At 39.6% G+C, this 27,263-nt stretch overlaps 1 protein-coding gene across 1 annotated transcript in view; it reads left to right on the top strand.

Annotated features, from left to right (window-relative positions):
* Positions 1-333: 333 nt before the first annotated feature.
* Positions 334-27,263, top strand: part of LOC132401978 (interleukin-23 receptor-like) — a 94,004-nt gene continuing 67,074 nt past the window's right edge. The window contains exons 1-7 of the mRNA XM_059984370.1: positions 334-794; positions 897-1,042; positions 5,211-5,291; positions 7,892-8,185; positions 9,131-9,248; positions 22,511-22,680; positions 25,237-25,391. Coding sequence (XP_059840353.1) covers positions 5,213-5,291; positions 7,892-8,185; positions 9,131-9,248; positions 22,511-22,680; positions 25,237-25,391 — 816 coding nt within the window. The 5' untranslated portion in view covers positions 334-794; positions 897-1,042; positions 5,211-5,212. The remainder of the gene's footprint in view (positions 795-896; positions 1,043-5,210; positions 5,292-7,891; positions 8,186-9,130; positions 9,249-22,510; positions 22,681-25,236; positions 25,392-27,263) is intronic.

Below are 27,263 nucleotides of genomic sequence, written 5' to 3'. Positions count from 1 at the left end.
ACAGAAGCTTTTTGCAATATTGAGCTATGGGTGAACAAAGTAGGTCAGGATCTCATGACATAAATAATTCAAATGTGAAATGTATGCTGGGTTTGAAATATGTTCGTTAAAGTAGGTAAATCTATTGATTGCTTATGTCTTTTTAAAATATATTAATTTTACTGGCATAAAATGTACAGAATTATACTGCATTTATAATCTATTTAAACAGGAATTTTTTAAAAAGATTTTTTTAAAGTTGAGAGATTCGTGCCCTTTGTAATACCATGTGTTTTTTTTTAAATTATTCAATTTAAAGTCCAAAGCAACTGGCTTTTTGTAAAGTATGAAAAATTGTAATGGATCCTTGCATTATTTAAAAATATATGTGAGATATTATTCTCGTTCATTTAAACAGCAAAACAAAATCTTACAGAAGTCTGAGAATTATATGCCTAAATCAAAGTTTCAGTCATAGCATGCATGCTTCTTAAAAATAAGCTTGAGGATAGAACTTTTGCACGTGTTGGAAATACTGTATGGTACCAAGTCTCAGCAAGAACAAGACATAATTCAGCAGGCGAAAGGGGGTTTCCCAATGAGTCATGTGACCCCGTCAGTACTCAGATGGAAAGTATAGTACTGAACTGAAATTAGTGTCAGCCTAGATTCAGTGGTTTTACTATAATCTGTGTGAAAATAAGAGTTCGTTGTTAAGAAGGGAAGCAGGTCCAAAGATTGCAGCAAAAAAAAACACAGATCAGGAAGTTCTACACGGCAATCGGTGGAAAGAAACGCACCTTCATGGAAATAAAGTAAGGCAAATAGATTTCTGTTTATTTTAACCGCGAGAACAATTAAGTGGCAGATTCGGAATTAATATTTTTGTTAACAAAAAGAATATGTCACCGTTAAAGGGCTTCGTTCTTGAGAGAAAGCTACCTGGCGTTCAAGAAAATCCATTCTATAAATCAACCACTCGGTATAAATTCAGGACAAACTATTTCCATTGGCAGAGTATAACTTTATGGCTTAACTTTAAGAACATCAGCAAAGAGAAAGGGTAAGTACATATTTTTTCTTCTTACTGAGATTGTTAGAGCATATTTTTGATATTCAGCATTTAGTAAGGCACTTTGGAACACGTCAATCTGTAGCATTTAGTTGTGAACAGCTTGCACTGCAGTACTAGCAAATTTGAATACACCTTTCAAAGAAGGTGAGCAGCTGAAAGAGTCAAAAATAAAAATAGAAATTGTTGGAAACGCTCGGCAGGTCAGACGCATTTGTGAGAAGAGTATTTCAGGTTGGAGACCCTTTATTTGCAAGGGTTCACAGAAGGAGTTTTACTGGATAATTTTCTCTTTTAACTGGGAAAGAAGTAATGGTCCAAATTCTATAACATCAGTAAATGATACTTATTTCTATCATTTTTTATATTTTATCCAGAGTAAAATGTAGCTTCTGTCGTTTTTCTCAAACATTGCCCAATGTAACAGGGCTAAATGATATGTGTTATACTATTTATTCCAGCTATTTATGAGTCTCAGCCTCAGAATAACATTCATATGGCACCAGCTTAGACATCTGCGTTAGATTGAAAATGCAGCTCAATACTAGGCAATTGACCCATAAAATTGACCTCATATTGTACAGAACGTTTGAGTTTGGCAGCAGAGGAATCCTTTGTCTTGTAACAACCTAAGATAATATGCTAACTCACTGTCAACAACAAAATGCAGTGTGGTATAAGGACCACCATTAGAACAATACAAAATTAAATTTTGGAAGTGAGTTAAGATTTTTTTTTCCCAGAAAGCCCTTTTTCCAGAGGTTCGGGTCATGTAGCACATTGGAGCATAATAGTAATGCAGATTTAATTTCCAGCAAGGTTTATTGGATGATAGGTGTTTTCAGTCTTCATGAATATCAACTCAAATTTTAGCCGATATTCTCTAATTGTAATAACAAATGAGAGTTTCATCAGACAGCATGATCAACAGCTTAACCAACTATTTTACTGACTTAGAATGTAAACATTACTGAACAGCTCATTGTCACTAGAATGTTCCTTTTCCATACTGATGGGATGATTGGTGGCACCCATTTGGCTTTCCAAACTGCACAGTCCGGCTTCTCCCTTGCTCAGGTTAACTTTCTTTCTCACAGGTACATTGAAACATTGAGTAAAATGCATCATTTTGCATCAATGACCACGCAGTCTGAGGATTGTTCTGGGAACCTCACAATTGTCTCTATGCTTCTGGCCCCAACAAGGCATGCCCACACCTCATTAGCTCTAACCGCACGCCTTCGGAACGTGGGAGGAAACTAGAGTACCCGAAGGAAACCCATGCAATCATGGAGAGAACGTACAAACATCCTTACAGGCAGTGGTGGGAATCGAATCTCAATCTCACTGCTGGTGCTGTCACAGCATTACTCAAAGCTTTCCGTTACTGTGCTGCCTAACCTATCACATGGCCCCTGCCCTCTGTGCAGTGTGCCCCACATAGACTCTTCTATCTCATCAACTGTGTCACTGAGGCAATGTTGTTCCCTATTTGTACTAATCTTTTCCGTTATAGTGGGAGAGATACTAGGTTTTGTGAAAGGCTTTATTACTCAGGAACATTGAATAAGAAAGCACTTTGCAGGCTGTTGATTTTATTAAATTGTGGTCAATTTTGTTAGTTTGCTCTTTCTTAACAAGATAATAAAAATAACATTGTGTATTTCACAAACATTTTATCTTGTGTTCCAGTATTAGCCTTTTAATAAAGGAAACTGGGTTGAGATATGGGTTAGCAATTAGAAATTATTCACTGGTCATTATCTTGTATTCATTGTGGTACAGATAATGTAACTTGTATATTCCTGATATTTTATATTCATGAACATACTTTTGTGAATACTTTCTAAATATTGTGAATATTTCTTTAATTTAATCAGTATTTTTGTCTATAAAACCTGTTCTTTCATCTTCATATTTATCTTGCCCTGCTCCAGCATTTTCTTTAAATTGTGCTGTTTGATCCAACACTCAGTCAAAATCTTTTAAGCAGCTAACATAACATTTTGGAATTTCTTTCACTTATTCTTATTTTTCCTACTCTAACTGATCAATAATAATAATGTTCTGGTCAGTAAAGTGGGTGTGAGATTGTGTGTTATAATGTAAGTTTTCTTTATAATGGTGAACTGAACGGCTAGATTATCGGACTTTTCAACATTTGTGATAAGTGATTTCAGCTACCCGAGAAACTTGAGGTTTATTACTATAAATATACCACAAACAACAATATACCTTTCATAATAAGCTATTCCAATGCTTTTTCTAGCTAAACATGAATGACAATGAAAAACAGAATTTCTATCTTGCTAGGCAAAATCATAATTTACAGGAACAGATCTGATGACCTAAATAGCTTTTTTCACATTCTAAGAAAAATACAGGGGAAAATATTGCTTGCAGAGTCTGATGGGGATGTGAAAGTAGTGAGATACATTTGTTTTAGAACAACTTAATTTAATGAGTAGTTTTTTTAAAATTTTGAACAGGTGAGTTGTGATCTACTTGTTATTAAACACTTTATTCCAAAAGATGTTATAAATACGGCTATCTGGTATGCCATTCAACACGAATATGCAATGTGTCCATCTCTGTAACATTGTCCACCACTTCTTGTGAACAGCCCCCTCTGGTGCTGAGCTGCAACCATGTTTTCAACATCTTGTAACTTTTGACTTCCTTTCTTGACTTTTTTTTACAAATTTTAACTGGCCCAAACTTTAACTGTAAACTGACGGGATGCGTTTTTTAGGTTTAAGGAGGCAGATGTCCATTCTGGCTATTTGCTTGTACTGTCTGCTTGCCTCATCTGGTGACAAGGAAAATTACTTGCTCTCCATGTAATAACACTAATAATAGATATATACTACAAACACTTCCACAACAAAATGCATCTTCCAACTTCCCTTTCTCTAGGTCTCAATCAAATTCTCCATTGCTCTAGCTGTACCACAGTTTATTTGGTGACTCCACTCTCAGAAGAAGTCTCCTTTCTCTTCACTTATCTTCACCAATAGAACCTGAATACATCTGTCTCGCTTCTTAAATATGTCTTGTCAAATTATCTATCAGGTAGCAGAATTGTTTTGTCACTCTGCCCAACTGTATCTATTATTTATAATATGATTTCCCCATGGAACACATTTTCCCTACCCTATCTGGGGGGATGAATCACTCTAAGATACTTTTTTCTGCCTCATTACCCTCTCCATGCCCCACTGTCTGATTTTTTCTGGTAGTTCCCTTTGTCTCCTCTCACATAATTGCCTAGAGCTGCAGTCTATTTCTTTCAGTTGTACTTGTTTTAATTTCATGATATCCACATTTACCAGCCAACATTATTAAAATTCAAACTCAAGTAAAAGAGGTGAAGTAACTCTTACAGTTCAGGTCCCACTTGGATTGCACAAATCAAGATTTGTATATATGTATTTTCCTCCATTGTTCCTTGCTTGTTTCAAAGTATGACCGCTACTACAGTTTAAACATTTGTTGATCATTTTTATGTCAGCACACAAGTCATTAATGGCCTGTAATTCATTTGACTGTCATCTATGAAGCAGTTTGTAGCAGACATAATTGACTCCCTGCCTGAAAGTGTAGTGTCAGTTGGCTCTATCCACATTTCAGTGTTATATTTCTCTAATCTTAGTAGAATGTATGTTTATATTCCTTCATGTGTTTTCCTAAATGCATGCTAGTTACCAGCAGTATGCTTCCAGTATACCCTGTTTAATTTCAGATTTATGGTATCAATCTTATTCTTTTTCTTTAAATTGTGTAACATATTCCAGTGTAACAATAAAACATCTTTGTATTTTTCATTTTCCTATCTAATTCCAAATTGTAACAGTCAGATGTACCAATCTACTTATTCAAGCACAACCCCGGGTACACAGTTTGACACAAATCAACATAATATGTACTTTGAAAAAGATTAATTAATTATAATAACTGGACAGAGGAAAAATGGGAACTTTTGAAACTTGTTTAAAATCATTACATGTTTTAATATCATAAGTTTGAAAAACCAAACCGATCAATCTTTCTTATTTATGTAGTTGCTTCAAGTATTAAAAAAACAGAAACTTCACAGTTTGTACTAATGTGGAAACTTTATTTCTGTTACTAAGGCTCTGTACAAAATACTCTTTTACAGGAATGTTTAGTGACTTCACCATGGGTCTAGCTAGTATAATAAAGACATTAATGGCAATAATATTTTACATCAAATCGTTTGGTGAGTCTATTGTTTCTATTTTGCATTGCTCATTTAAATGTTAATAAATAACTAACATGTTAATGACATCAGATACACCCAAAACAATTCACGGATAATAATACTTTTAAATTGCAGTCAATATATAATACAAGAAAATACATTTTTGCAGAAACAGCCTTTATGTGCAATGAGAGAAATAGCCAGATGGAAGCTTCAGATTTGAGGTCAAGGTTTGGCACTGCTGGGATTTCTGTGCCACCACCCAAACAATGTGAGAAAATGCTTGTGGGAGTGTTGATGATTAAGACGTTCCAGCAAGATACCAGAAAGCAGCAGTTAGGGCAATGCTAAAGCAAGCAGAAAGAATCAGTATGTTTTCTTCTTTGAGGTCTGTTCGGTACATCAAAAATCATTGCAGGCAATCTTTATTTTGGCGCGTGAGTTCTGTTCCACATGTTGCATGCCCCCACACTCAGTACATCTAACACCGAAAATACTGTAAGAATTAAGACAGATGTGTCTCTAGCAGTGAGCAACACTGCAGAAAGCTGTGAAACAGCTGAGGAATTCTGAAGGCGGTAGATGTAAATCTTGAATAAGGAACACTGAGGTGCCCTGAGCACAGCTTATGATTCTACATTGATAAGAAGAAGATTGATCACCTCTACAGTAATTACAGACACTGAGATAGCACCATGCATTTTAGATTTGTGCTTCAATAAATTTGTTTAATTAGTTATAACATTTATGTTGAATTGGGTTAATGAAACTATTAATGAGTCTACTGGCAGAATTCTTTATTTAATTGATGCTCCGTGAGCAAGTCAGGTTAATACGTGCTGTAACGTTGAACACTTCCACAGTGGGGCTAACCTGTCAAGTGATAAGAATTGTGTTGGAACCGCTTTTGAACCAGCTGATTTAGCAATCACAAATAAAAACAAAATGTGAAAGATCAAGCAGCAAGTATAGGGAGATAAGCTTCAGCGACCACTTGTTCTTTAAGATTAGAAATAGAAAATTTGCAATGTTGTAAAGGGCATGTGTTCTAAAATGGCAATAAGGTAATTTATCAGAAAAAGCAAATAGAACTCTTTTGCATACATCTTAAGCTGCGAATATCATTTTCTAATTGTAGAGCTGAAAAATCCTCCCATGCATAATGCTTTAACAAAACTAAACAAAAAAGTAAAAAAAAACTGCAGTGGTCTCAACACATTCATTCAGAAAAAATACTACTTCGCAGTTGAAATAATAACTAAAAAGAGAAAATGCTGAAATTACCCAGCAGTATCTATAGGAAGGTGATAATGGGCTGAATCTTGCAAGTAACTGCAAACTGCCAGGATGTCTCTTCATAAATGTACATCTCAACACAGAAATCCTAAATTTGCCAACGGACTATAGCCAGTGAAACTCTCAGTATTTTCCACATGAAAGCAAGTGGTGGGGCACAAACTTGCTAAGCTTACCCTGTAGACCTTGCTTGTGGGCCCTACACCTCTTCTGAAATGGTACAAGATCTGGCAGCTCATTCATTTAAAGAGACGTCTTACAGATTTCAAGAAGAAAGATAGGATTTAAGTAGATTACTTTTATTTGATTATTTATTTCAATTTTTACTAGTCTTTGAATTAATACAAACTACATACGTACAATATGTATGCCATTTAAATCTTGATAGTCTTGACAGATTGCAAAATGTGGGATGTAGCATTGCAGTCTGACAAAGATTTAATTGACAGTTTCCTGCCCTAGGCTTGTTCAGGCCTACCCATGTGGTCTGATTTCACTGAGTGCAGCTCTGATATCACACAAGGGTTAGCCAATCAAATCTGGGACACTCTCAGCCTGTGTGGTCAACCTTCAGGTAAATAAAAGGGCAATGAAATAGAGCATAAAAGAAAGAACCAAAAGAAGTCGAACATTTGGCTCCTCATGCCCATTGAACTTTCAGTCTAATAGCAGTTGATGGAAGAGTGCAGAAAATAAAATTAATTAGCATAGATTAATATAAAATTGTGTTCATAATGTTCGTCATGTGCATGGTAGACTGAAGGACTTGTTCCTGTGCTCGATTTCTCTATGAGACTCTTAAGATTCGATTCTTTTTGCACATCCTGTGAGTTCGGGTGATAAGTCTTGTTTCCAATCAAAAGCACCTGTGTGGGTGTAGGCAGGCGTGACAGCCAGCGTGGATGAGTTAGGCTGAAGGGCCAATTTCTGATTTCAAAAACTCCATGACTGTCCATGACAACAGTGGATCTTTCTCCAAAGCACCACCTTCCTGATCTAAAACATTATCAATCTTTATCCTGAAGGTCTACAATCTTCTTAGGTAATGAATTCCAAAGATTCACAAACACTTGGGTGAAGAAATTTTTCCTCATCTTAGTCTAAAATGGTCAGCTTTTTATGTAGCAATGTCATCCTCTGGTCCCAGACTCTCTTGCCAGGGGGAGCATGGTCCTTGCTTCTACTCTGTCAACGCCCATAAGAATTGTGTACATTTCAACCAAATCACAGGTCATTCTTCTCAGCTGTAAAGCTGGTGCTGAATGTGACCAACAGTTGTTGTGTTTGTTGGATGGCCTTTTCAACTCTGTTTTCTCTTTCAGTGGCAGCTATTTCCCTCATTCAATGTCCTGGTAGAGTCGTGGTAAAGCCGGCTCCTGTCTTCCTGGTGGGTTCAAACATCTCAATCACCTGTGTGACTGGGAACCAGCAGTGTAATATCAATGAATTTAAACTTGATATTAATAAAAAAACAGTACAAATGAAGCGCTTTAATAATACTGCAGCTCATCACTGGATAACCAACGTTACGACCCATAACTCCGTAATAACCTGCTATGTCCAGTGCATTGATGGGACCGACATGTTGGTTTGTAGAGAAGACCTTCAATCTGGTTGTAAGTATGTGTTTCAAAATTACTATCCCTTATTGTAGCTTCATAATGATGCAAAGGATTTTCTTCCCACTAAATATCCTTCCTCTGTGGCAAAATGTATACATTCACACAACAGGGCTGGCTGTTCTAAGTCATAAGTACTGAGGTGATGTAATAATGATGGCTGTCCATCCTTGAGTTAGGTCAATGCTGAAGAAGCCTAAGCACCATTATATCGTGTGGAAAGGCATGCATTACAAGTGGTAGATTATAGCTCCAGGAATGCTGTTGGTAGGCAGCAGGTAGAATGTCCACGTTAGCGGGAAGGCTGACACGACTGACGGGACACATTTCCGTACTGCTGGAACGCTGCATGCTTTGGGTGGGTATTTCATGCAGATTTAGACTACTGCAGAACTGGTGACAGAGAGCTTGAGAAGGAGCAAAGAGCATGGCATCTCTCCCCTTCCGATAAAACATGTGCTCTTGCTTTTTCTTCTAACTCAAACATCTCTCTCCCCCTTCCAAAGTAAAAAAAACCGTGCAGCTCTTCAACAGGTACAATAGATGGTCGTCTTGGATTCATTTTAAAACTTCCTTGTCGCTACTGTTATGTTTTGTAACCTCAGAAACTAATCAGAAGGAAGATACAGGAACTGGGATATGTTTTGTTGACTTAGTTTATCTTTTAGTAAGGGATGCCTGTGATGTGGTGCTGTAATGCCATATGCCATTCGTGTACTTCTTACATATAACCCAAAATGAAAAATGTAAACAACAAAGAAAGCTGGATCAAACAATATATTTACAATATTGCTCAAATATCAAGATCAAACTATGTTGCTTCTGAAGGGATTTAGATAATAATTATATTTACAGCCGTATCATTGAAAGTACACCTTGAGGCATGATGGTAGATCTCAAATTATGTAAAGACTTTATCAATGCTGTGATTTATGTTGTTAGACCCACCAGGCCAGCCAAGAGATCTGAAGTGTGTTTGGAGACAAAACTATATGCAATGTATGTGGAAGGCAGGGAAAAAGACATTTCTAGCAACTCAATATACTCTCCATCTCCAAAGGTGAGTAAACGCTTTTACATACTGGTATCTGAAAATAAAAATGCTGCTTCATAAGAATGTCATCTTGGTGGTTTGGCTGCTTCCTCACGGTATCTCTGGAAGGTTTTTCAACAAGCTGATTGCTCTAACCATTTTTCATACATCTCTCTTTCAAGAATCTGGGACACAAACGAGGAACGGTGGTTGTAAGTTGCTCGAGGTTTTTTTTCCAACTTGGCTCGAAGGAAACCTCTGAGCTTGGGCATCTCTGCCCCTTCCTTATCAATGGCCTGGTTAGGGTTGGAGAGTCCAGGAATAAGCAGATTCCAACCTTGTTCATGTACTTCCAGTGGAATTATGTGCATAAAGCAGAGTAAGCACTGAGAATCCTCCAGCTTTCAATTCAGTTAATATCAAGAGAAGTATCTTTACCTTGAGTAATTAGGCAGATGTCAAAAGAACAAATAAATTGTGCTTCAAAGGTGCTGGAATGTACTGTATTAACCATCTTCCTGCCTGGGCTGTATCTCAGATGTGGGTATATCTGAAATGATATAGTTCATTGCCAATTTCAAAATCTACTTTGAGAAGCATCTTAATCCGGCCCACTGCAGATCTTGATGTGGGCACTTACAGGCATGATTCATAGCTGCCATCTTTGCCACATGATCAACATGGTTGCTGCTCATTTTGCCTGTACGAGCAGAGAATGAAGCAACAATGTGCCTTCATTTTTAACAGCCAATAAAACAAGTGGGCATAGAAACACAGAAACATAGAAAACCTACAGCACAGCACAGGCCCTTCGGCCCACAAAGCTATGCCAAACATGTCCTTACCTTAGAACTACCTAGGCTCACCCATAGCCCTCTATTTTTCTAAGCTCCATGTAGACATCCAGGAGTCTCTTAAAAGATCCTATCATACCTGTCATCACCACTGCCGCCACCGGCAGCCTATTCCATGCAGTCACCACTCTCTGCATAAAAAAATTAACCCCTGACATCTCCTCTGTACCTACTTCCAAACACCTTTAAACTGTGCCTTTCCGTACTAGCTGGGCAAAAGCCTCTGACTATCCACATGATCAATGCCTCTCATTATCTTGTACACCTCTATCAGGTCATCTCTCATCCTCCGTTGCTCCAAGGAGAAAAGGCTGAGTTCACTCAAACTATTCTCATAATGCTTGCTCCCCAATCCAGGTAACATCCTTGTAGATCTCCTCTGCACCGTTTCTATGGTTTCCACGTCCTTCCTGTAGTGAGATGACCAGAACTGAGCACAGTACTCCAAGTGGGGTCTGACCAGGGTCCTATATAGCTGCAACATTACCTCTCAGCTCTTAAACTCAATCCCACAATTGATGAAGGCCAATACACTGCATGCCTTCTTAACCACAGAGTCAACCCGTGTAGCAGCTTTGAGCGTCCTATGGACTCGGACCCCAAGATCGCTCTGATCCTCCACACTGCCAAGAGTCTTACCATTAATACTATACTCTGCCATCATATTTGACCTACCAAAATGAACCACTTCACACTTATCTGGGTTGAACTCCATCTACCACTTCTTAGCCCAGTTTTGCATCCTATCAATGTCCTGCTGTAACCACTGACAGCCCTCCACACTATCCAAAAAATCCCAACCTTTGTGTCATCAGCAAACTTGCTAACCCATCCCTCCACTTCCTTATTCAGGTCATTTATAAAAACTACAAAGGGTAGGGATCCCAGAACAGATACCTGAGGCACACCACCGGTCACCGACCTCCATGCAGAATATGACCTGTCTACAACCACTCTTTGCCTTCTGTGGGCAAGCCAGTTCTGGATCCACAAAGCAATGTCCCCTTGGGTCCTTTGCCTCCTTACATTCTCAATAAGCCTTGCATGGGGTACCTTATCAAATGCCTTACTGAAATCCATATACACTACATCCACTGCTTTACCTTCATCTATGTGTTTAGACACATCCTCAAAAAATTTAATCAGGCTCGACCTGCCTCTGACAGCCATGCTGACTATTCCTAATCATATTATGCCTCTCCAAATGTTCACAAATCGTGCCTCTCATGAATTTTTCCATCAACTTATCAACCACTGAAGTAAGACTCACCGGTCTAATATTTCCTAGGCTATCTCTATTCCCTTTCTTGAAACAACATCCACAACCCTCCAGTCCTCCAAGACTTCTCCTGTCCCTCAATGATGATGCAAAATGCATTGATGGACAAGGAGGCATAAATTAATGAGTCCCCACACGAAAAAGAAACAGTATGCATCTGCGTGCCTGAGACTGTAATGCTCTGCCCTCTATGTTTGGGTCACTGACCTAATGTGTTCATTGACACAATCATTGTCCTCCTGTATTTTCACATGCCCCGCCCGCTGCTGCTTAGAAGAGTTCCTCTTGCCAAGATTCACTTTGTCACTTAACATTTCCTGTCGGAGGACGCAGATACTCCTGCTCCAAGTGTTACTTTATGTGCATACAATCAGTCTATGTAGATAATCTAATCTTATCTGTATATGGTCACCCTCAGCAGTTGGTTGTATATGGTTTTTTAGTATATAGGATGGCTTTTATATTTGTACTTATTGCGGTTTTCACACTAACTGTGCATCGGATCTGGAGTAACAATCATTTCACTTACTCATTGTCAGGAATGACAATAAACAATCTTGAATCTCAGTCGACAAGGCCTACTTTTAGCCACGCACACCTGGAGTACATGTTGCAATGAAGATTCAGTGTCTTGAACCTAGTGCTATTCACATCACCGGGCTCAATCTATGCTGACAACCACCAGGCTGAAGAAATGCTGAAGTAATGTCTTTACCCATTCCCCACCCTGAGTACCACCCACTCCCACTGATTTTCTAAACCCTTAACTCTATGTTTTCCCTCACTTCCATGACAGTCTTTTACACTCCTCCATTATGGCTCTGTATTATGATTTCTACCAGTAAAGTTCCATGAGCACTGCTCATCGCAGGCATCTGCTTCCAACATTGCACCTGAAGAGAAAACAACCCTTAAGAGTGTTTTGTATCATTTTCCCCAATGTTCTCGTGTTTCTTTTTGGGCAGTGGAAGATCTCTAATCAGAGGTAACTGCTTATTCAGCTCTCATTTCACACACTATGTTATAGTAAATTTCAGCTTTGAGGCAGGAGAGACTATATTATCACTTGTAAAAATTAGGGTAGTTTTCACTCCATGTGCAATGTTAAAATGGAGCTTGCATGGTTCCACAGATGGAAAAGAGGGTCAGTTACGAATTACCACAATGTCACCTTCCTGACCTTGTCCTTGCATGTAAGGATGATTGGAATAAGGGTTTGAATGGTCACTTTCTATCAACCAACCGGCCTCTTGCAGCAGTCAATAGCTCTAACTCTGCTGGATCATGCTTTTGTTGCACCGATATTGCCTTCGCACCAGACTCTGTGCTTCATGTTGGAGGAAGGGATTCATAGGCAGAAAGGAAACAAGACAGAGCAGCAGTGAGAAAGGGCAATTATTCAGCAACAAAAGAAACAATAATCTAGAAGGAGCAAGCTTTAGGCGGAGGAAAAATATAAAGTCAATACAGACCATGGTGTTGAATACAGTTGTGAAGTGTTTCTTTAAAATACTGTCACCCTTATGGCCTGGCAAATCTTTTAATCTAATTTCCTAGACCATCTTAATAACTATACTGCACAGCTATGTAATTGTCTTTAGTTTTCTTGAGTAAGCTATGTTCTTCTCAACTAAATGTAATTATCTATCAGCAAAAAAAAACAAGCTGTTGGAGGAGCTCAGTGGGTCAGTCAATGTTTCGGACCACATTATATTCTATATTACCATATTGTCCTCTCATTTCTCTAGAAAACCTTTTACTACTTACTACTGATTGACAATATATCACAAGACAGACTCCTAATATATCTTTTTACTGTTGCCGTCCATTTCACCTTTACTCATCCTACTTCCCATTCTTCAAGGCCAAGTTTATTAAGTATTATCCTTGTTTTGCACAATATAGGACAGTACAGCCAAGGAAAGGGCTGTTTAGTCCACCATAATTGTGCTAATGGCAATGCCATTTTAGATTGCTCATCTACCTGCACATGGTCCAATCCCTCCATTCTCTGTCTGTTTATTTCCCTGTCTAGATGTCTCTTAAAAAGTTACTGTTGCATCTGCTTCTACCAGCCCCCCGGCAGCATTTTCAAAGGACCTATCCTCTCTCTGTTAAAAGAACTTACTCCTTTCATTCTAACTATGCTACTACTCCAATGAGTCCTTCTCCTCTTTGTTTCTTCTGTTAATTGTTCTAGCTACACAGTTCAGACAACTGTTATCATGACCTGTCTTAATCTACTTATCAACACAGATACATAACAGCAACCACTTCTGTTCATATGATGCCACTAATGTGGTAAAATGTGTCAAAACAGTGAATAGGTTCTTCTTCAAGCAAAAATTGACTCCAAGGACATCAAAGAATACTGAGGAAGATGATTTCTTTATAAAGTGTCCTGTGGGTGATGAGGAGCAGATACACGCACTATGCTTAGATTTCTAGAAAGTATTGGATAAGGTGTCGTAGCAAAGATTGTAAATTTTTAAAAGTCTCCATATTTTGGAAATCTGAAACAAACACATAAATATTGAAAGCATTCAATAGGCCATGGTTTTGACTGGGAACTAACTGTTTTTCTTTTCCAGTATTTTAGATTTTTGTTCTGAATGTAAGTTATTTTGGAAAATCAAAGCTCATGGTGCAAGGGGGTGTTGGTTTGGTATGGATAGAAAACTGGCTGGTTAACAGGGACAGGAGAATAGGCCAGATGTAATGCAATGTGCCACAGCGACCAGCCAGAAAAAGTCCTCAGCTCCTGCAATTTATGTACATGGCTTGAATAAAGACCAAAGAAGTGGTTGCTAAATTAGCTAATAACATAAATATATGCAGAGTGTTACGAATCCCATAACTGGGTCACTTACCAGCAAAGATAGAGAGGTCCGATGAAGTCTGATGATACTATTTTTAACAATATTTATTAGCAAAAATACACAAAAATAATATCAATGCAATATCAAGATAATATACATCATCAATACTAAATCTAAAAGTGCGGGTATAATAATAATCAATAAGAAATAAGCTCTATCGTTGTCTAGGGGATAATGTATTGTCCGATGGAAATATAAAGTTCACTCAGTTCATGCAGGCTGCAGCCTTTGGGGACCGCTGGTTGGAGAGAGAGAGAGAGATTTTGGGAGAAAAACTTGCCGGCTTTCCTTTTTATGATTTCAATCCATCGGAGTCTCATTGGTGTGACCGTTCACTTGTGGCCTCTCCTTTAGCTAAGCCGTTCTTCCATGATGAGCCATTACCCTGGCAAGGGAGGACGCACGCGAGCCCTCACGGGCTGTCGCTATTAAACGCTGTCACGGGATCGCTAGCATTTCTCCTGGTGCGTCTAAAGGGGTTGTTCCCCAGACCCTCTTTTATCCTTACTCACAAGGTCTCAGATGTCAATCAGGTTGGGATGATGCAATCCCTCAACCAGCCCACTCTGGTCGTTCCCTGAGGGGTTTCAATGAATAGTACAGTACTCAATACACAATTCCATCTCCAAGAGACAATGGCCGTTATCAGTGGCTCCATTTCGCTGAGGCCAGGACACATTCCAAACCCTGTGTATTCTGTGTGTCTCTCTCTCATTTCCTGGGTCCCAAACCCGAATTAATAGCGATCTTGCGATTCTCAAAAAGGAGGGGGCGACTTTGCACCCTTCGGCCCCTCAGAGTTGCTGCGCATTCATAACAAGAGAAATATGAGTGAGGAAGGTACAAAAGGATATAAATGGTTAAGTGAAGGGGTAAAGATGTGACAAATGGAGGATAATGTGTGGAATATATGAATTTGTTCAATTAAGTGGGAAAAATTAAAATTGGTGGGCGATTACAGAACTCGAAAATGCAAAGGAATTTGTGTGTCCTAGGAAAGATAATAAAAATTATTTATTGCTAAAGGAATTGAATTCAAGAGTAGAGAGCTAATGATTTGGTTGTCTGGCATGCTGGTAAGACCACATCTGGAGTATTGCTTAAGTATTGATCTCCTTATTTAAGGATGGATATAAATCTTTTGAAGCTGTTCAGAGAAGGTTTGTTATATTAATACTCGAAGCTGCAAGTTTATCCTCTGTATAAAAGTTGGATAGGTTAGTCTTGGATTTGCTTGTGTTTAGAAAGGTGAAGAGAGATTTAATTGAAACATGGGAGATCTGGAGGGAATTAGACAGAGTGACATGGAGAGGATGTAATAATCTAGAACTGGGCATTGTCTTTAACAGTTTGCCCATTTGAGATTGAGATGGTATCTTCTCTCATTGGTTCATGTCTTTGCTATTCCCTTACAAAAGGAGTTTCTGCAAATATTTTGACAATGGAGGATGACATATAGTTGATAAGTAGGGGGTAAAGGTTGTAATCAGATCAGCTATGATCTTACTAAACAGCACAGGCTCGTTAGGGTGAGTGGATCAGCTTGTAGTGTAGCTTGAATCAGGTTGGGTTGCTTGGGGTGCTTGAAACAATGTTTTAAAATGTCTTGATAGTCATGTAAAGCGCCTTGAAAAAGTATTCAGCCCCAATTCTTTGTTTACTTAAATAAATATTACAACCAGGGATTTTGATCAATTCAATTGGAAATTTTTATTTGTGAATCACTGTAGAGCCCAAAAAACAGGGGAAACTGGAAAGCATGAAAAACTAAAAATTCAAAAGCTGAAATGTCAGCTGTCCTGATGAAGGGTCTCAGCCTGAAATGTCAACTGCACTTCTCCCTATAGATGCTGCCTGGCCTGCTGTGTTCCACCAGCATTTTGTGTGTGTCGTAGTTCAGAAGTGTTCATCCCTCTTTGCTCAGTACTTAGTTGAACCACCTCTCACAGATATTACATCCAGGAGTCTTTTTGGATAAGTTTCTACTAGCTCTGCACAACATGATGGAGCAAGATTCACCCATTTCTCCCTGAAAAATTGCTCAGGCTATGCCAGGTTAGTTGAGGAGCAGTGGCAGACTGTAACTTTAAGGTCTTGCCAGATATGTTCAATCAGGTTCAAGTCAAGTCAAGTCACTTTTTATTGTCATTTCAACCATAACTGCTGGTACAGTACATAGTGAAAATGAGACAATGTTTTTTCAGGACCATGGTTTACATGACACAGTACAAAAACTAGACTGAACTACATAAAAAACAACACAGAAAAGAACTATTAGACCGCAGTCCTACCCAGGACTGCATAAAGTGCACAAAACAGTGCAGGCATTACGATAAATAATAAACAAGACAATAGGGCAGTAAGTTGGTGTCAGTCCACGCTCTGGGTATTGAGGAGTCTGATAGCTTGGGGGAAGAAACTGTTACATAGTCTGGTTGTGAGAACCCAAATGCTTCGGTGCCTTTTCCCAGATGTCAGGAGGGAGAAGAATTTGTATGAGGGGTACATGGGGTCCTTCATAATGCTGTTTGCTTTGTGGATGCAGCGTGTAGTGTAAATGTCCGTAATGGTGGGAAGAGAGACCCCGATGATCTTCTCAGCTGACCTCACTATCCGCTGTAGGGTCTTGCGATCCAAAATGGTGGAATTTCTGAACCAGGCAGTGATGCAGCTGCTCAGGATGCTCTCAATACAACCTCTGTAGAATGTGATGAGCATAGGGAGGTGGGAGATGGACTTCCCTCCGCCTTCACAGAAAGTAGAGACGCTGCTGGCTTTCTGACTGGGCCACTGAAGGACATCCATTTTCTTTGTTTGAAGCCACTCCGTAGTCGCTTGGGCAGTGTGCCTTGGGGCTTTGTCCTGCTGAAAGACGTACAACCTCCCCGGTTTAAGCTTTCTGGCAGAGGCTAGCCGGTTTTAATCCAGTATCTTTCTGCCTTTAGTAGCATTCATCTTCCCATCAATCCAGACCAGCTTTCCCAATCCCTGCTGTTGAAAAGTATCCCCAAAGTAGGATGCTACCTCCACCATACTTTACACTAGGGAACGGTATTACCTGGCTGATGCACAGTATTAGATTTGCACCAGAAGTACCACTAAGAAAAAGCATATCCTTGCCTGTTATCTTTGCAAAGTGTCACTTAGAAGATACCGTAAAGATGACAAAGGGCTTGTGGTTGGATGAGACTAAAGTGAAACTTTCTAGCATCAACACTAAACAACACATACGTGAAACGTTGCAGAACCACCTTCCTGGCCGTTGAATCTCACTGTAGACCTCATTTGCCCAGTCCACTCGAACTGACCTTACAGGGAAGGACAGGCATGTCCAGGTCTCATCAGGGTATGAATCCCTCACCTGGTTTAGTCCATCAGTCGAAGCAGTGCGGCTGCTGTTGAATGCAAACAGCTACTTGGAGCCACGGGTGAGAGCTGAGTGTCCAGTAGAGACCAAAGGTATCCTTCAAAATGATCGTCAATATCTTCAAATTTTTGTAGTTCCAAATTTGTTGAAGTAATGAAGTTGTTTCATTTTCACTCCTGGTGGTTTCTAGCATTTCTAAGTCTGAATTCTTGAAACCACAGTGAGCAAAACAATTCTAAGTTGTCTTACTGCTTATTTCTCACCAACTATCAGTGATTTTTGAACACAAACACACGCAAATGACACCATTTAAAAACTGTTCACTCTAAGCACTGTGTAATGTGTAATGGCCCCACAAGCACATGCAACCGACACTAGTTAGAAACTGTTCTGCAACAGGCTCCTCTCCCAATTAATTGGCACTGTGTCCCCAATAAACAAAGAGAATCCTTGATTAGTTTTTGTTCTTTAAGAGTAGTCCCAAATAAGCAGCTATCCTGATTAATTGATGTCCCAATTAACCGGAATCCACTGTAGTATATACAGAAAAACTGTAATGTATAAGGCCAGTAACTAAACTTGAAGTAGAATAAGTCCTTTTATGAATAGCATGGATGTACAAAAATTAATGGCCTTTTCATATGGCTTACTAACTCCATTTTATACCAATGTTAGATGACATGCATGAGCATTTTGCACATATACTTGAAGAATGAGGAGGTTTTTCCTCATCACAAAATGAATGTCACATTGGTATATTTCCATGCCCAAATTAAGCATGAATAAGTACTGACCATAAGTTGTTTTTTTTTCATTGAACTTTCCTTATTACTGGCATTTGCTCTGCATTTCTGTGGAAAGATGCATTGTGGTCAGAGATGCTGGGTCTGCAAACCCGAAAGAATATTTTGTATTTACAGTATTCCTATCAGTAGTAATTTGGTAACCCTGCAGCAGGATACCTTGTTCTATTAGATTAATTTATAAATCTTTTTTTCTGGCACTTATTTATTTCTTTAAAACGTCATCTGTGGCCAGGATAATTCTAGCCACAAAACCGAGCTGTCACTGTATGTTGATTTTCAATTGAAGTTCTTATTTCGAGAACAACTAATCAAGTGTTAAACCATGAGTTGCTCTGGTAATTAACCTCAACTACAGGCTTGCAAAGTTGAAAGTGAAACCCTCCAAATGGTAATGGATTTGTTAATGTATCTGTGAGCATTATTTAGTGAAGTATTACTATCAAGGTGAAAAATGCCCACCTTTTACTGAGAATGATCAATGGATTGAGCCATGCTCCATTTATGACCTGTCCATTATTCCGGTACAAATGCCTAAGGCAATGTTCAGACAAGAAAGCAAATGTTGTTTGGGATAGTGTTGAGGAGCTTACTGCATACTAAAAATCTCTCCACCACAAAAAGCTGCTGAGATAAATTTTTTACTAAAATTTCAAAACTGTGATTTATGGATATTTATCATGTAATGTAACAAAAGGTTATGAAACCAAAAATGCCACATGGAGTGAACTCTGGAGCATCATCCAGATTGCATTGCGTTGGTTTCCATGGCACCCAGCTTTATCATGCCGCCATCTCCCATATTTCACCGTTCTTCTCTACCCTGTTGTTTCCAAGTTGTCAGCGCTGCTAATCTGACATTCAGAAATGAATGAACACAGCAATTTTCTAAATAACTACAGGAAAGTCAAAGCAAGTGTCTTCAATCAGTGCCATAGATTCCCTGAAGGCTGATTCACCCCTCTCCCTACCAGTGTTTGAAGCTGAATTAGACTATTCAGAGCTTTTTGATTATGTACCACCAAAGAGTAAATAAAAGCCAATACTTAGGCTGCCTCTTCCTAGTTGTGGAATACTATTTGATTTTTCCCACTGCCACAGCTCATCTGCTGAAATCCACAGCAACATCATTCACGTGTAAGCATTCCAACAGGTGCCCATGTCCTAATCTCTGTGACCACAAAATCATTGAAACTCACCTGCCTATATATTAACTCACTTCACATTCTGTTCACCCATTCAAGTTCAAGTTCAGTTTATTGTCATTCAACTATACACATGTATACCAGCAAATAAAACAAAGTTACTCTAGACCAAAGGGCACAACACAGTACATACAGTATAACTCACACTCATACACATAAAGTAATATTACCATAAGACCATAAAGCATAGGAGCAGAATTAGGCCATCTGGCCCATCGAGTCTGCTTCGCCATTCAATCATGGCTGATCCTTTTTTTTCCCCTCCTCAACCCCAGTTCCCGACCTTCTCCCCGTAACCTTTGATGCCATGTCCAATCAAGAACCTATCAACCTCTGCCTTAAATACACGCAATGACCTGGCCTTCATAGCTGCATGTGACAACAAATTCCACAAATTCACCACACTCTGGCTAAAGAAATTCCTCCTCATCTCTGTCTTGAAAGGGTGCTCCTCTATCCTGAGGCTGTGCCCTCTTGTCCTAGACTCTCCACCATGGGAAACATCCTTTCCATATCTATTCTGTCTAGGCCTTTCAACATTTGAAAGGTTTCAATGAGATGCCCCCTCATTCTTCTGAATTCCCGCGAGTACAGACTCAGAGCCATTAAACGTTCTTTGTATGATATGCCTTTAACTCCTGGAATCATCCTTGTGAACCTCCTCTGGACCCTCTCCAATGCCAGCACAACTTTTCTAAGGGGCCAAAAACTGTTCACAATATGCAAGGTGAAGTCTCACCAGTGCCTTATAAAGCCTCAGCATCACATCCTTGCTCTCGTATTCTATACCTCTTGAAGTGAATGCTAACATTTGCCTTCCTCACCACTGACTCAACCTGCAAGTTAATCTTTAGGGTGTTCTGCACAAGGACTCCCAAGTCCCTCTGCATCTCAGATTCCTGGATTTTCTCCCCATTTAGAAAATAGGCTGCACATCTATTTCTACTACCAAAGTGCACGACCATGCATTTTCCAACACTGTGTTTCATTTGCCACTTTCTTGCCCGTTCTCCTAATCTAAGTCCTCCTGCATCCTACCTGTTTCCTCAGCACTACCTGCCCCTCCTCCAATCTTCATATCATCTTTGTAAAATTTATTTATTACCACAAATAAATTTACAAATAATAAAGTGCATATACAATACAAGTTAAAAAGTAAACAGTGTAATGCTACTGCCATTTCATGCGTGATGAGACCTGGGTGGTGGCACCGAGTTTAGCAGTCTTACAGCCTGGGTGAAGAAGCTTTTCCCCATCCTAACAGTTCTTGTCCTAACACTACGGTACCTCTTGCCTGATGGTAGGGGGTCAAAGGGATTGTAGGATGGATGGGATGGATCATCAACAATGCTAAGGGCCCTTCATGTGCAGAGTTCCAGATAAAAAACTCTGATGAATGGAAAAGAGACCCCGGTGACCCTCCCAGCAGTCCTTGCAATCCTTTTCCGGACTTGTGGTCGGATGCCTTGCAATTCCTGTACGAGACGGTGATGCAGCTGGTCAGGACCCTGTTGTTAGGGCTCCTGTAGAAATTGATTAAAATGGAAAGGGGCAGGAAACCTCACTCACCTCAGTCTGCCCAGGAAGGAGCGATGCTGCTGGGTTTCCTTGACCAAAGAGTTGGTGCTGAGGGCCCAGGTGAAATTGCCTGTTCACTTCTACTCTTTGACCTATTAGAATCCTCACTTGAAGTGACACTTCAGTTTTAAAACCTCCCCAAGCCTTGACTGATGCTCTCTGTAATACCTTCTATCCTCACAAATTACTGAGATATCGATTCTACACCAATAGTCTCTTGAACATCCCCAAATACAGTCACTTCAGACATGGCTGCCATGCCTTGAGATATCAAATTTTGGAGTTTATGCCTTTCTTCCTGTTATTTCTCCTACAAAATAAATAAATAAATATGCATACATCAGGATGCTCTTTATCGATTAAAGTTCAGCATTTAATATCATCGTCCCTTCAAAACTCCAAGACCTGGGCCTCCATACTGTTTTGTACAATTGGATCCTGGATTTCCTTCCAGCAGACTCCAGTCAGTTCAGCTTGGCAAAAACATCTCCTCCACAATCTCTGTCAGCGCAGGAACACCACAGGGACGTGTGCTCTACTCACTTTACACCTATGATGGCTGTGGTTAGGTACAGCTCCAACATCATATTCAAGTTTGCTGGGTGGGCTGTATCAAAGGTGGTGATGAATCAGCCATACAGGAGGGAGATTGAAAATTTGGCTGAGTAGTATAATAACAACAACCTCTCAACGTCAAAAAGACCAAGGAACTGATTGTGGACTTCAGGAGAGGGAAACCAGAGATCCATGAACCAGTAATCATCAGAGAATCAGAGGTGGAGAGGGTCAGTAACTTTAAATTCCTGGGAGTCCCTATCTCAGAGGACCTGTCCTGGACCCATCATATAAATATAATTGCAAAGAAAGCACAACAGTACCTCTCCCTCCTCAGGATTCTGCTGAGGTTCAGCATATCATTAGACAACCTTGGCAAATTTCTATAGATGTACCCCTCAACCATCAGGCTCTTGAACAAAAGGAGATAATCACACTCATTTTACTTCTGGTGTTCCCACAACCGATGCTCTCGCTTTAAGGACTATCTATCTTGTTATTTCATGCTCATTATTTATTGCCATTTATATATATTTGCATTTTGCACAGTTTATTGTTCATTGATCCTATTTACAGTCACTGTTCTATAGATTTGCCTAGTATGCCCACTCAAAAAAGTAATCTCAATTGTATGTGGTGACATGTATGTACTCTGATAATAAATTTTACTTTGAAGTTTGATTCTAAGAAAATTTATGACCCTTTGATTTTGTGAAAGAGATTGCACAGCTGTAACACAGTATGACAGCTGTATTATCTTGTGTTACAGCGTGAAAACTGGAGAAGAACAGAGATTTACAGCAGGATCCAGAAACAGCTGTGTCACTGTCCCCAGACACCATCTCAAAGACGCCTTGGAATACAAGGTTTGGGTGCAAGCTGTGAATGCATTAGGAAATGCAACGTCCAGGCTGTTAACTTTTGAGCTCAATGATATAGGTAAGAATAACTGAAATACAAACCTCATTTCCAGAAAAGTTGGGATATTTTCCAAAATGCAATAAAAACAAAAATCTGTGATACGTTAATTCACATGAACCTTTATTTAACTGACAAAAGTACAAAGAAAAGATTTTCAATAGTTTTACTGACCAACTTAATTGTGTTTTGTAAATATACACAAATTTAGAATTTGATGGCTGCAACACACTCAACAAAAGTTGGGACAGAGTTAAAATAAAATTGAAAAGTGCACAGAATATTCAAGTAACACCGGGTTGGAAGACTCCACATTTAGCAGGCTTGACTGGGTATAAAAGTAGCATCCATCAAAGACTCAGTCTTTGCAAGCAAGGATGGGTCGAGGCTCACCCCTTTGTGCCAAAATTCGTGAGAGAATTGTTAGTCAGTTCAAAAGGAACATTTCTCAATGCAAGATTGCAGAGAATTTAGGTCTTTCAACATCTACAGTACATAATATTGTGAAAAGATTCAGAGAATTCAGAGACATCTCAGTGTGTAAAGGGCAAGGTTGAAAACCACTGTTGAATCCATGTGATCTTCGAGCCCTCAGACGGCACTGCCTAAGAAGCCATCATTTTACTGTGACAATTATAGCCACCTGGGCTCGGGAATACTTTGGAAAACCATTGTCATTTAACACAGTCCGTCGCTGCATCCAGAAACGCAACTTGCAACTGTATTACACAAGGAGGAAGCCATACATCAACTCTATGCAGAAACATCGGCGAGTTCTCTGGGCCCGAGCTCATCTCAGATGAACCGAAAGACTGTGGAACTGTGTGCTGTGATCAGATGAGTCCACATTTCAGCTAGTTTTCGGAAAAAACGGGCATCGAGTTCTCCGTACCAAAGATGAAAACAGCCATCCTGATTTTTTATCAACGATAGGTGCAAAAGCTAGCATCTGTGATGGTATGGGGGTGCATCAGTGCCCACGGCATGGGTGAGTTGCATGTATGTGAAGATACCATTGACTCTGAGGCATATATTAGGATTTTAGACAGACATATGTTGCCATCAAGTCGACGTCTCTTCCCGGGACGTTCATGCTTATTTTAGCAGGACAATGCCAGACCACATTCTGCACGGGCTACAACAGCATGACTTTGGAGACACAGAGTACATGTGCTTGACTGGCCTGCTGCCAGTCCAGATCTATCTCCTATTGAAAATGTATGGTGCATCATGAAGAGGAGAATCAGACAACGGAGACCACGGACTGTTGAGCAGCTGAAGTCTTATATCAAGCAAGAATGGACAAAATTTCCAATTGCAAATCTACTACAATTAGTATCCTCAGTTCCAAAATGATTAAAAAGTGTTATTAAAAGGAAAGGTGATGTAACACAATGGTAAACATGCCTCTGTCCCAACTTTTGTTGAGTGTGTTGCAGCCATCAAATTCTAAATTTGTGTATATTTACAAAATACAATTAAGTTGGTCAGTAAAACTATTGAAAATCTTTTCTTTGTACTTTTGTCAGTTAAATAAAGGTTCACGTGAATTAACATATCACAGATATTTGTTTTTATTGCATTTTGGAAAATATCCCAACTTTTCTGGAAATGGGGTTTATAGTTACAGATATATTTTACGATCTGTAATTTCAGGGCTTGCGACTCTGGTTCAGTAGGTGTAGAGTACATTTAAGCAATTTATTGTTGAGCCACTTTTGTAGAAACGTGTAGTCTCCCTAATAATCATTATCTAGTTCCTGAGGGCAAATACATTTTTGTAGATTTTGGGTGTGAACAAGACTGGATTTACATAATGAATCACAACTCTGAACAAACCGAAGGACTTACTGTATAAACTGTGGCCATTCCAATTTAATCTTGCAATCACCTTGACACAAGTAAGAGAGATGACAAAGTGAATTTCATATTGGGGCCCATTTGTATGCCCTTCGAGGCCAGCATGAAGGTTTTCATAATGATCCAATGGAGCTGAATCTCCACTCGCCCCAGATTTGCTGTCAACAGGGAAATGTGAGACCCGGTGGGGATCAGGAACTGTTCAGGAAGCAAGTAGTGCTTTAAAAATCATTTGAAATCATAAGGAATTTCCAACCCTGAGTTCCAGAGCCACCCAATACAAAATTTACTGTAATTTGAAACCACGGTCACCAGTGACATAGGACTCAGTGAAACTCTCCACTTGAAAGGAATTACTTTGGACTCCACAGAAGTTTGTCGGGTTACTAGTGGAGGCCACTGGTGGGTATAATTAGCTGTAACTAACCTAAGGAGTATTATGGCTTTGATCGAGAATATATAGGTAAGTGCAAAAGCTGCAAACATATCCTGCACATGTCTGCTAGGTTGAATGTCCTCTGAAATTCTTCTGGAGGACTGCCATAACTTTGGCAGAAGACTAGAATGTCTGAAGCACTGCAAGATGGAATTCTGCACTAATGGAACCTGGCACAAAATAAATTCCCATGACCATCTTTTACAGAGGAGGGGAGAAAGTTGGGAGAATTATAATCTAATTTCAATGCCAATTTCTAACAATATCTTCCATTCAAATAGTTGTGCCTGACACTCCTGAAATCATAAAAGCTGAATTTCTAAACAATTCATCATGCAAGGCCATTATTCACTGGAAAAAATCAACACCAAGTGCAAAATGTGATGTTGAAGTGAAATATAAAGTAACGTCAGAGCCGGAAATCAGCTGGACTCTGGTAGGTTCCAGATTTGTTGCAGAATTCAGATTCACATTGTTTATATCATTCTTTTGTGTCTTTCTGGTCCTCCCTGGACAGGATTAGTAATGAATTTTCACCAATAGATGGTGTCAGATTCCTTATTTAGAGGCATAAAATAATATTCACAAATGGAAAAATTGTACTGACTGGAATTGAATTTGTAATTAACCTCTCTTCTTCCTGCAACTGCCATGCCTTCTACACTGCTTTGAACCAACAAATATGCTCCTGCAGATCTTTTAGGAATCATTTCAACCTTGAATTTTGGTACAATGGATGTGGGGTGGAGGAATCTCGAGACAAGCTTTATTTTTTACTTTTGAAAACTTTGTCGTAGTTCTGCACTTTCCTCTCCTCTGTGGTTTCTGACGTGGCAGATGAGGTCAGTGAGGGAGCTACAAACTGTGCCACAGCTGGGGCAAAAGGTGCTTGATGGAGAGGTAGTATAGTGTGCTCCTCTGGCATTCAAACAAGGCATAATCCATACATGGAACTATTACAGAGACTTGGATGTCTCAGGGGCTGCTGAGTGTGCTAGGCTTTAGATGTTTCAAAAAAGGCAGGAAGGCAGGCAAAAGAGGTGGGGTGTGGCACTGTTAATCAGGGATAGTGTCATGAAAAGGAGGAAGTAATGGAAGGGTTATCTACTAATTCAGTGTGGGTGGAAGTCAGAAACAGGAAGGGCCAATACTTTTACTGGGTGCTTTTTATAGACCTCCTCAATAGTAATTGAGGAGCAGATAGGGAAGCTGATTCTGGAACAGTGCAATAATAATAGGGTTGTTGTAATGGGAGATTTAACTTTCCTAATATTGATAGGCATCCCCTTAGAGCAAGGGGTTTAGATGGGGTGGAATTTGTTAGGTATGTTCTGGAAGGTTTCCTGACACAATATGTAGATAAGCCAACTAGAGGTTGTACTTGATCTGGTATTGGGAAATTAACCTCTCCCAGTGGGAGAGCATTTTGGAGGTAGTGATCACAACTCTATCTCCTTAACCATAGCGCTGGAGCAGACAATTTGGGAAAATACTTAATGAGGTTGGGGGGAAATGTGATGCTATTAGGTAGGAACTTGGGAGCATAAATTGGGAGCAGATGTTCTCTGGGAAACGCACAGTAGAAATGTGGCAAATGTTCAAGGAACTTTTACATGGAATTCTGCATAGGTATGTTCCATTGAGGCAGGGAAAGGATGGTAGGGTAAAAGAACCATGGTGTACAAAGAATGTGGAAAATTTTGTTAAGAAGAAAAGAACAGCTGACGAAAGGTTCAAGAAACTAGGTGCTGATAGAGTTCTTGAAAATTACAAGTTTGCCAGTTTAAGAATGAAATTAGGAGAGCTAGAAGGAGCCATGAGAAGGCATTGGTGAACAGGAATAAGGAGAACCCCAGAGCATTCTACAAGTATGTGAAGAGCAAGAGGATGAGCCGTGTGAGAATAGGACCAATCAGGTGCAATAATGTGCATGGAGTCAGAAGAGGTATTAAGTGAATACTTTGCTTCAGTATTCACCAGGGAAAAGGACCTTAGCAATTGTGGGGATGACTTACAGTGGACTGAAATGCTTGAGCATATAAACATTAAGAAGGAGAATATGCTGGAGCTTTTGAAAGACATTGAGGTAGATAAATTGCCGAAACCGGACAAGATGTACTCCAAGCTACTGTGGGGAGGAGATTGCTGAGCCTCTGGTCTTTGCATCATCAGTGGGAGAGGGAGAAGTACCAGAGGATTGGAGGATTGCAAATGTTATTCCCTAGTTCAAGAAAGGGAGCAGAAATAACCCTGGAAATTATACAGCAGTGAGTCTTAATTCAGTGGTGGGCAAGTTGTTGGCGAAGTT

The sequence above is a fragment of the Hypanus sabinus genome, chromosome 11, assembly GCF_030144855.1.
Source record: "Hypanus sabinus isolate sHypSab1 chromosome 11, sHypSab1.hap1, whole genome shotgun sequence".
Classification (NCBI taxonomy): Eukaryota; Metazoa; Chordata; class Chondrichthyes; order Myliobatiformes; family Dasyatidae; genus Hypanus; species Hypanus sabinus.
The sequence above is the reverse complement of the archived record's forward strand: the minus strand, read 5'-3'. Positions and strand labels throughout refer to the sequence as shown.